We start from the raw sequence: 11,405 nt of genomic DNA on the forward strand, positions 1-11,405 counted from the left end.
GAAACGTCAGATAGCTGCAGAGTGAGAGGCTGGTTCAGAGCAGATCCTCCAGGACTGCAGCACAGAGACGGTCACAGTAACAACAATACACGAGCCGACACAGTGTCATTAACCACTGAGTAGTTTTAGTCGAGTATTTGCATTTGAACATTTAACGGGATGTTACAGCACTTGTTCCTTTTTTAGTCATTTATCGGCTACGGACAAAAAAACAGAATAAATCTGACCCTGATGTGATTCACAGTCATCTTCTCTGTCTGATCTCGTCAGTGTGGAAATAAATTCTCCTTGTTGTCTGATTTCTCAGATGGGCCTCGTCAACCAGCAGCAGGACGTCTCTCAGCAGAGTCTAGTTTCCATTTCAGACAATTTCCTCTGATTTCATCCCGGCTTCTATATTTAAAGTCGGGTCCGCAGGTATTTGGACAGTGACACAGTTTTTGTAATTTTGTGTCTGTACACCACCACGATGGATTTGAAACGAAGCGATTGAAGAGTAGACTTTCAGCTTTAATTCAAGGGGTTTAACAAAAATATCACATTAAACGTTTAGCAATTACAGCCATTTTTATACAGTCCCTCATTTTCAGAGGCTCAAAAGTAATTGGACAAACCAACATAATTATAAATAGAAGGATTATTTTTAATACTTGGATGAAAATCCTTTGCAGTCAGTGACTGTCTGATGTCTGGAAACCATGGACGTCACCAAACGCTGAGTTTCCTCCCTTGAGATGCTTTGCCAGGCCTTTACTTAAATTTAAAACCTGTTTCACCAAAGAATCGAAAATAAAAATGCAAGACTTGATTTCTATTTTTCATACTTTTCATTCATTTAGTTCTTTTTAACAAGTGCATGAAATTTATGGTATTTTTGTCTCATTATTAGTACTAGTACTACTCTTAATTTATCATTAAACAGAACCTGGACCTGGATATGCAGCAGAAAATTGATTGGGTGAATCAATTAAAAATAACCAATTTATGTTTTGTTTTGTTTTGTTGGAGGACTGGAACGTTATTGGGGCCTGAGACTTCGGATTGTTGCTGTCCACAATCATCAATGTATTCAAGTGACCTGTGTATTTAACGTCTGCCAACCAAATTTCCTTCAGAATGTTAAAGTTCGGGCTGAAACCCAACAATTCTCTCTTTTCTGATCTATAAAATAAATTCAATAAAACAAACTAGTAAAGACTCCTTTAAAAATAAAACAAGAATATTCATTAAAAGATCCTGTATGAATAAACCGAATCCCTTCTAAGGATTATTTGTTTGTTTTTGAGATAACTGAAATCTGAGCTTTTTAAGGCTTTAAGAACTGCAGAAACCCTGCTGAAACCTGGTGTAGAACCAGGTCCGGTGGCTGCAGTAGAAATGAGCCTTGTATTACCGTCGTTATCTACAGTTATGTACAGAAATAATTTTTGCTGCTGTGGGTTCAGCTTCAACACTTTTCTTCATTTATTACATTTTCTTTTGAAAGCAAGTCAGAAAATTATTTTTATCAATATACTTTCAGCAAAGCACACTATACTCTGACCTATATAACTAATTATTTATATAACATATTGCAGTATTTATTTATATTATTTTAATGATTTATGGATGCATTTCAGTCATTCACGACATCCACATGGAAATGTGCTTTGAGCTTTGAAATGTTCAGCTTCACTGGGAAATCTGTGCTTCAATACAAAATATAAAATCTTTCAAAGCTTTGAAAATAACTCCCCTGACACTCCAACTAATTTTTGACATTTTAGATGCTGTCACTATTCCCACACCAACTGACACTGACTCTGCACTTCAGCTTTAAATTTGACCTGTTTTTACTGTTTCCGGTTAAAATGACGCCTCGACCACTTCCTGAACCTGTGACTTTTCAGCCCATTCCTGAAGCGAATTGAGCTAGAACTGATTTTTGAGCTGCAACAATTTGATTTGAAAGGAAAATAATTGGCGACTATTATCAAATAAGATCATTTCAAATAAGCATATTATTCAAATATCAAATAAGAAGATTTCCCGCCCGCCTCTGTTTTATAGAATTGTGGACTGAATCGTTGGGTTTTGGACTGTTGGTTGGACAAACTGAAAAATCCGAAGATGTAATCTAGAATTATATAGACAAAATGATTAATCGAAAAAAATAATCTGCACATTAATTGATTATTTAAAATAATCATCAGCTGCATATTATTTTGGGTCAACTGATTAAGGAAGTAAAATATGAAAACATGAGTTTAATCACAGGACTTACCAAACATCTTGACCATTTTATTGGACTTTTTTTTTTTTTTTTTTGAAAAACATCCCTGGAAACAAACACACGGTCAAGTCAGAATGACTGAAAACATACAGACACACAGACACACAGACACACACACACACACACAGACGTTTCAGCTGTGACTTTGTTCTGACTCAGTACATTCTGAAAACGTTTACCGAGGTCAGAGGAAACAAATCAGCTCCGGTTCATTTTTTATCCTCTTAAATGTTAAAATCAATTTGTCTGTAAAGTCTCATTTAATCTCATCAGGTTCAAATGTTCTAATGACACAAGGAGACGGTTAGTCAGGCTTCTGTAGTTGTAGTCCAAAAGCTCGTCCTGTAGTTCTTTTCAGGTAGAGGAGCACAACCACTTGGGAAGAATCAGCTCCAAAATTAATCTGAGGATTATGGGTCAGACGAGTTAAATAGTGAGATTTACAGGAAGAAAATGGGAGGAAGTCCGAAGTAAAAAAAATCTGACATCAAATTTGGACATTAAAGATTGTGAGAAGTTTGCAAATTAAGTGAGACACTGAGAAAAGACAAATTTCTGTTTATAGAGTCAAAATTTTAAGAATCAAATGTTTTTCACAGAAAGATTTAAATCAATCAATCAACTTTAAGTCAACATTCCTAAAGTCTGAATTTTGAGATTTAAGTCAGATTTATGAGTAAAAGTCTGAATAGTGACCATAACAGCCATCTTTAATAATCCTGACTTAATTCTATCAAAGTCTGAATTTGCTTGAGAAGATGTCAAAATCACAATTATGAGATTAAGTTAAATTCTTCATTAATTCTGATATTCTGACTTTTTCAGATGTTTCACAGATAAACCTCAGAACTGAGCTTGTTTTTTGCTCTGATCCCCCATCACACTCTATATTTAAATCCACAACCTGAGCCTGACAGGTTGACCTCTGACCTCTCGCCTGACCAGGTGAGCTCGGTGTGTGGTCTGCATCAGTCAGCTGACGTAACGGCCAAAATCGGATTCAGTTTGATCCTGTTTTAATTCTGGGTGCAAGGTTCTTCTTTTGTTCCTCAGGTGAAGACCCAAAATGTGTCAAGTCATCCCTGCAGATCCTTTTTAGGATTTCCACAACAACTCCAAGGGAAACTCCGACCTTAAAATCGCACGTAAACTGCAGGTTACACCTGTTTGTCCAGTGTGAAAACGTCTTTAATAATCCGGATGGATGATGCAAAGTTTTCATCAGATTCAACAAGAGGTCGAGTTTGTTGATATTTTCATTGTCCCGGTTTTCAGTGGAGACTTTTAATTTGAATTTTAGTCTTTTGTGATCTGAACGAGGCCTCAGAAGACTTTTGACAACATGACCAGATGAAAAAAACTAATTCCTGTAGTTTCTGGTGCAGTAAAACGGTGTGTTTGTTTAGGGCAGAGTGAAACTAAAATATCTGAGTTACGGCATTAATCTCAATATTGAACCCGGAAAATTTGGATTTTATTTTCAGACTTCTGACTTTAATTTGATCAAATAAATTTACTAAAGACATGTTTGATCAAATAAATTCTAAGTGGTAAGATTTAAATCATAATTCTGGGAATAAGTCTGGTTCATAAAGACAAATAGGAAGATAAAGGGAAAACACACAGTTACTGCAGTTTTTCGGGCTTTGACATAGTCAGGTATTTTTGAAGGATGATTTGTACTGAGTGAAACTAAAACATATGAGTTATGAGATGATTTTATTTTCAGACTTGCGATTTTAATCTCAGAACTCAAATGGTTTTTCTTCACGTGGTTTTAATCCATTTCTGTTGTTCCAAAGACGATTTGTGTTGGCACTAAGTATTTTATCTGTCAACTTGCTGCTGTGTGTGTGAGCAGCCTCTGACCTCTGTCTCTCTGCAGTGTGTTGGCTTTTGTTGTTGTCGTTGTGTTTTACGATGACGATCTGGAGGTTAAAATCCAACATGGCGGGAAGACAGCGATGAGTCTATTTGTGACGGCTGCCTCTCCTCTTCATGGCGGCCGTACACTGAGGACAATACCACTTTCCCTTCGGAGCCTCCGTCAGACCAACACAGCCGTAGTGGAACCACTCGATTGGACACTGGGGAGAGGGAAAATAAAAGATTTATATATGGACTGAACAAATGAACCCATCAGAAAAAAAGTTCTATGATTTTACTATCAACCAGCCAGGCTGCCTGGACTGTTACTCTAAACAAAAGCTGAAACAAACTGATTGGCCGACTGATTGAAAATTCATCACCAATAATTTTACTAACAACTTCATAATTATTAATGACTACTTAATGATTAAGTAGGCAACCTATTCTAAGCATGGGGTCATATCTTTCCACAATATGAAAACATGACACTTACATCTGTATTATCACAGCCGACCATTTCTCCATAAGAAACCTGAAAAAAAACATTTTTCAAATTTTTAGTTGTTAAAATCACATTATTATTATTATCGAGACTAATACAGAAACTGAGAGCACATTTTAATACACACAGCCTTTAACTTTCTGAAATGGACGGTCCATCATCTCTGGCCACGTGTGTGAATGTATAAAAGTAGGCAGGGTTTGAACATCTGTCCTAAGCCATTTATCCCCTTTTCCATCTTTTCCAGTTCTTTTCATGTACCTGTGTTCACTCTCCAGAGAAACCAGATTGAAGATTTCTCTCGGCAGCGAAGCAGCTTCTACTATTCTACTGTATTTATTACATTACACTCCCAAACTCAAATGATAAAAAACCGAAGTTTCTGTGGACCAAACCAAGGGAAGAGGAAAGAAGGGGAGTTTTCATAAGAATGTTATCTATGTTGACAGGTAAGCAGGTAGAGGCCGCAGCAAAAAATGCCTGTATTAAATATGTGAAACTGTTCCTCTCCTTTTACTACATACCTGGTTACAGATGCAGTATCGGGGCTCGTTGGGGTCGTAGGTCCAGTCCACCTGGCTGTTGGCCTCAGCCTCAGGTAGAGCTGAGGCCTGTTGGGAGAGCTCCTGAGCCAGTGCTGACGATGAAGAGCATGATGAGAGCGAGGAAGAGGAGGACGATGAAGATGACTGATGGTTGGAAGACTTGATGCTGCTTCTGGAAAACAGAAGAAGAAGAAAAGATAAGGCAACCGTTTCCCTACAATGATTTAAATGTCTGAACAGACACACTAACCAGTCCGATATAAATTTAACGTATTTGTCAAAGATATATACATTTTTAATATAGATAAGCATGTTTGTCACTGACACATCCTTCTGTCATAGATATCATTTATTATAGATCTGTATTTTGTCGTTCTTGTATGAACACACAGTATGAGGTGACATGCTGATGAAAGTACAGGTGGGTGTATGGAGGTCTTACTTGGACTTGCGTCCCCTGGAGTCAGATGTGGTGGTGGGGGTGAGGGTCTGGGTGAGGGTGGAGGCCAGAGCAGAGGAGGAGTATCCTGTGTTTTCCCGGGACAGAGAGAACTCTCTGCCCAGCTGGAAGTCGTTGTTCTTGATGGCCTCGTAGCTGGCTTTCAGACTGGACGTCCGCCTGCCTTCCTTCATCTGAACACACACAAAACAATCATCACAAAAGTGACTGATGACTCTTTTCAGTACTGCTAGTTTGTTTACATTAACTTCAATGTGAACAAGCTGATGTTTAGTTTATAACATACCACAAGAAACGTTTTGCACTTAAGCATGTTAGTATGGCAACATTAAGATGCTTACAGTTCGCATTTTATTAGAGGTGTGCATATCACAGTATATAGGAATCTCATATATGTCTGTTTGACTTTCCATTTGTCCGGACAGACAGATGGAGAGACAACCTGAAAACGTAATGCTTCCGAACACAGCTGTCGCTGGTGCGGAAGCGTACAAAGTGCCGGTCCGAAATTCCCAAAGACCAAGATGACTATTTCAAACCTGCTACATCCGACCAACAGTCCAAAAAAGCATCATAACATTTAATTAGCATAGAGGACAAAGAAAACCTGCAAATATTCACATTTGAAAAGGTAGAAACTGTTTATACTGGGATTTTTGCCTATTAAAAAAAATTATAATAAAATGACGCAAACGATTAATCAATTATCAAAATAGATGCTGATTCATTTCCTGTCCACTGACTTGAAACGAAAGGTTTCATATCTCGCTGCAACTAACTACTATTTTCTCTCAAGGTTTTTGTCGATTACTTTTTTGAGTGATTAATGACTAGTTTCATATTCGAAATGTTGTACAATAGAAAAAATAAATAAAAATAAAAATCAGAGTCTCAGAGTTCAAGTTGATGTGATTAAATGTCTGGTTTTGTTCGCGCAGGAGTCCGAAACCAAAACTGTGATATAAAAGAACTGCAGCGATATTTCACTCCGGACAAAGTGTTTGGCTGAAGTAGAACCCTTGAAATACAAACCAGAATTACCCCTCTGAAAAAAAACTCTGAGTGTGAATGCTTTTTGGACCTGTGCTGTGGCCTGTACAGCCTGGGCAGCAGCCATGGTGATGGCCCCAGCTCCAGCCCCAGGCCCCGCTGGTAGAGAGCTAAGGTTGTAGGAGGCCAGAGGCTGAGAGGAGTTCACACTGTACACGTTGTTGGTGGACGAGGATGTGCTGTTGGTGCGGCAGCCTGCAGGGGACACAGAGTTAGACAGTTAACAGACACACTGAGGAGTTTACAGGTTGAGGTCAGTCAGTCAGTCAGTGTACAGGTGAAGTGTCTGACTGTGCTGTTACCTGGTGTGTTCTCCTTGGAGGCATCTGATGTGAGCGTGGACAGCAGAGCTTCAGATTTGAACTTCTTCTCTGGAACATGTTCTGTAGTGTGGTGAGTTGGAGCGCTGTACTTCCTCTCTGTTACAACACATAGAGCACAAATATGTTTAAAATCACAGAATCTCCCCAGACATTTCAACACCAAGACTTTTTTTCTGAAGACGCTAAAAAAACCTCCTCACACTTCGTCCATACTGTTTACACACCAACTTCAAAAACAGGGCTGAATTTTCAAGGCCAATAACAATATCTGAATGTAAAAAATCCCGTGGGCCGCAGCAACTCATATACATCAAGAGACAGATCTGTGGTAAGCTCTGCTATGAAATCATACACAGCACCTATATTCATCTAAACTGTCTCAGTTTTCTTCAAATGAAAACTTGCCTTATCAGTGTGAACTGAAAAATTCTGCAATCGCATTCCTCTCTTGATACTGATACCTCACCTCAGAGTATCTGCTGATACCAATTACTGATCAGATGACACCGATCTCTTTTTTCCAAATGGAAAGTCTGTGGTAAATGTAACTGACATAAAAAACATTTATTTTATAATGAAATTGATGATGAAACTGTATTTAATGCAGCTCGGTAGCAACTGGCGGATACCTGATCTGATTAATAAAGTCAGTATTGGCCCTGGTACCGATCCAGCAGAGCTGAGCTTCTCTAATAAGAACACTTGCAGATCGGTTGGTACTTACTCTCAGCTGTGGTGTGAGAGTGGACATGATGGTTGTTGACAGGCTGAGATGGACTGTCCATCTCTAAAGATCCTGAAGAGAGGAAGAAAAGCACAGGAAATTAAATAACATCAGCATCCTCATATTTGTCAAAAAAAAATGCCAATAATCTATCAACATTTAAGGGGAACCGTGATCAACGGCACACACACGATTTCAAAAGCCGTCAGTCTTAGTGACTTACGTCTCTCCAGGATCTCGGTGATGCCGGCGTTATCGGCCTCCAGCTCCATCTTAAACTTGGCCAGTTCCTGGTCCAGTTTACGCAGGTGACGGTCCACCTGTGGAAAGATAGATAAATAGTTAAAAACACATACCCTAAGCCACTCAGCTTAGGACAGTGAGAGGAAATGTCCTTTGGCTTTTTAAAGACTCATTTTGTTAAGCCAATGAATTAATTCTGACACTATCAGAATGTTTTAAAAGTAAATTGAACGACCTACTCCCTCTGTGAAATGACAGGAATTAACTGTTTAAATAAAATCGTCTTATCTGCAGGTGTTACTTCCTCTACTACACTCTGTTCTACAGATTTTACTGCATAACAACATCTCAGCCATTAAGCAGAGAGTAAAATATACAATATAACCTGTAACATCATCAGGCTTTTTTCCTGCTCACAGTGTCAGTTAATAAAGTTTACTTTCTAACATTAAAGTCAGTGCCACCATAACCGTATGTTTTTCACCGCATATCAGGCCTGTTCATGTTTTTATGTGTCTCTATTGATGAAGTAGTTTCCTCTGTATATCTGCCATCTTGCAGTGGTTTGACTGAATAACACTGAAGTACTAAACCTGAAAATTTAAATACTGAGTTTTACTGAAGTAGAGATTTATTAAATGTTCCAAATAATGTTTACTAACAGTGGATGAAGTTTGAAAATGTTTTCTTGGTAATACAACATAGTGCCTGGTCAGTCTGTACCTACTGTGACCGCCTTTTCTTTAACCACCTTTTACTCACCAGATCATAAATCTGATTGGCCAGCTGGACTTTCTCATCTGCATCTTCCAGAGCTTTGTAATAATCCTGGAACACAAGTCAAACAAATTAATTACAGACTGATCCAACTTTTATAAAGACTACTTTCCAGGAAATCTGCACGTCATTATTCAATGCAACTCCATGACAGAAGAGCTACTGAGGTTTATAGTACTTTTATAGGACTGATGCATTTCTTTTTGTGCAGGTCTCATATATGGAGAAAAAAAATCATTTAATGTTTATTACTTTCTTTTGATGTTAGCCATGGTGCTCTTTATTTCAGTTAGGCAGGTAACCTCCAGGATTAACCACAGCAGGAAACCTTGGATGTTACTGTAAATAGAGATTCAAACTTCGCTTGCACTTAAGGCTCATGTGACTACTCCTTAATCAACCAAAATCTGTAATGTACTGGCCTCTCAGAAGCTCAGCTATTAGGAGGAACAAGATCTAAATTTGTCACTGAGATTATGTGTTTCCTCTTGAACATATTTGGTTAAATAAGAAGGTTCTACAAACAGTAAACTCTGGTTTCCAACAGGTTTTCTGACCTTTTTAATAACCTCCATCTGTTCTTCTCTCCACTCCGGTTTGTTCTTCTTTGCGTTGACGAAGAACTCGATCACTTTCTGCTCCAGCTGATCCGTGGCGTCTGTAACAGGACAAGAAGGAAAATAAGACTTCAAAAACAAAAAAAATGTCCTTCAGGTGAAAATGACTTCAGATAATAAAAATCAGCTAATTATATAAATACAAAACCACAGTCACTTTTTTTTAGAAGACGATGTTATGCTTTATATTCAGCAGCTTGTGAGAATGCTAGAATGAAACAATTTTCTTTTCAAAACGATCCCTGTTTTCTGACACAGCTGTTTATTGTACACTCAGGTCAGCTGCTTCTCACTGATTGGTCTGATTTTGTGACATCATTGGTGATATTGGTGACATAATTTTATCTATCTGATGTTGTAGATCTATAAGTACAGGTTTTAAATCTCGAGTCTTTTTATTTAAACAGCAAAAATAAATCTAAACTACAGTGGAAAAAAGGATAACGTGACTGCAGTGGGAAATGTTGCAATTTCAACTTTTCACATGATTATCACTGCCTTTCCTGCTGCCACATTAGAAAGGAAGCTCACAATGCAACATACAGTCTAATAGGCCACAACGTTAAAACCAGTTACCAGTTTTAATGTTGTGGCTGAATGGTGTTAATATACAGTTTTTTGTTTCATCTGGTTTTACCGCTATTGTCTGTAGTGTAATGATATTTCATGATGTCTGCTTCACACCGTTTAGTGTGAACTGCCTGCTGTGTACATGTCCCACTCTGCATGTTGCTTCCTTGCTCCATCTCAGCTTTTTCAACTGCTTTCTCCTGTTTTAATTCTACATGTTGTTGTCATCTCTGATTTAACATTTGGCAAAGGGACAATAGATGAAAATCCCAGTGACACTAATCAATGTGCACTGTCCCAGAAAATAAATACGAAAATAAATAAACAAGTGTGTGTTTGGTACCGACTTTAAAAATAGTCTGGGATTAAATATATAATGAAAACGTTTGCAGTGACAACAGAGCTGGCTGTCACTGGAAGGGTGTAACACCTGTGTAAACAGGTGGTATTCAGTAAATAAACACTCCCGTTAAGAACAGGTCCAGTCGGCTAGCCTATGTTAACCGGCTGCTGCTAACCTTCGCGCTAACTACACATAGACTCCAATGATAAATAATTATAAACGTCTGAACGAAACGCTGTGTGTGCACGTTAAACGTGTCTGTTCTCGGTGTGTTGCGGGGGGTGTGACTGCCGTCACCGGCTGGCTATACGTACTCTGAACCTGCAGGTCCATCTCCCTCATTTCCGTAAACCTGTCGCGGAGATCCATGGGTAGCTGCTCGATCACTGCCAAGAAAAGAAGAAGCCGTTACCTGCTAGCACGGCTAGGCTAACGGCCGGAGCCGCACAGATCTGCAAATAACGTACATTTGACGCACAAAAAGCCCCAACAACGCCGCCACCGCTTTGATGCCGTCGCATACTCACTTTCGAGGTAATCCTCCAGGTACAGCATGGCGGTAAATTTGACGTTTTACGCGTTTTATGGAACAATTTCCCTCTTTCAATATGGCGCCGCAAGTCGCTGTCTCTGTCAGAAAAAAATACCCCGAAAAACTGAGGTCAGAAAAGGTGACGCAAACGGCTGCCTGTGCTCTGATTGGTTGAAACCTACGCGGGCGTTAATTTGCGTCCGCAGAACATGCGCTTCATGGGAGTTGGAGTTCAAAACGTGTCCAGCTCGTTTTCTAGTTAAACACAGCCCCAAAAGTAGTCCCAAAATGACTGTATTTAAATTATTTATATATTATATTGTAAATCGCCATATTTATGAAATGATCTAACATCAAAATAACTAAAACCCTGTTTCTTTGTTTTGTGTTTTATTGTCATTATGAACATTCACAAAACAAATGGTTTTTTTTTCTACGATTGTTCCCAGTAAGACTTTATTTTCTCATTTACTGAAGACATCCTACCAACAATGGGGGCTTCTGCATCTTCGTAAAACAATCCATTATATAATGTTTCTTTAAAAAAATAAATCTCCCCCAAAATTAGCCTTTTTTTT

The 11,405-nt window shown here is 38.6% G+C and overlaps 1 protein-coding gene across 1 annotated transcript; it reads right to left on the minus strand.

The window, feature by feature from the left end:
* Positions 1-3,972: 3,972 nt before the first annotated feature.
* On the minus strand, positions 3,973-10,968 carry ing3 (inhibitor of growth family, member 3). The gene is made up of 12 exons (XM_040147393.1): positions 10,823-10,968; positions 10,610-10,681; positions 9,323-9,423; positions 8,751-8,816; positions 7,969-8,065; positions 7,746-7,817; positions 7,001-7,117; positions 6,730-6,893; positions 5,631-5,821; positions 5,168-5,360; positions 4,635-4,673; positions 3,973-4,359 (listed from the first exon to the last, which is right to left on the minus strand). The coding sequence occupies exons 1-12, from the start codon at positions 10,848-10,850 to the stop codon at positions 4,243-4,245; spliced, it is 1,257 nt and encodes a 418-aa protein (XP_040003327.1). The 5' UTR covers positions 10,851-10,968; the 3' UTR covers positions 3,973-4,242.
* Between the last annotated feature and the right edge of the window lie 437 nt (positions 10,969-11,405).

This window comes from Xiphias gladius, chromosome 2 (assembly GCF_016859285.1).
Source record: "Xiphias gladius isolate SHS-SW01 ecotype Sanya breed wild chromosome 2, ASM1685928v1, whole genome shotgun sequence".
Lineage (NCBI taxonomy): Eukaryota > Metazoa > Chordata > Actinopteri > Istiophoriformes > Xiphiidae > Xiphias > Xiphias gladius.

Coding starts and splice junctions, on each gene's coding strand:
- ing3 (XM_040147393.1), bottom strand. CDS start 10,850: ATGCTGTACCTGGAGGATTACCTCGAAA. Junction 5,822..6,729: donor CTGTACAGGCCACAGCACAG/GTCCAAAAAGCA, acceptor GTGTGTGTTCAG/ATGAAGGAAGGCAGGCGGAC. Junction 4,674..5,167: donor GATACTGCATCTGTAACCAG/GTATGTAGTAAA, acceptor GTTTTTTTTCAG/GTTTCTTATGGAGAAATGGT.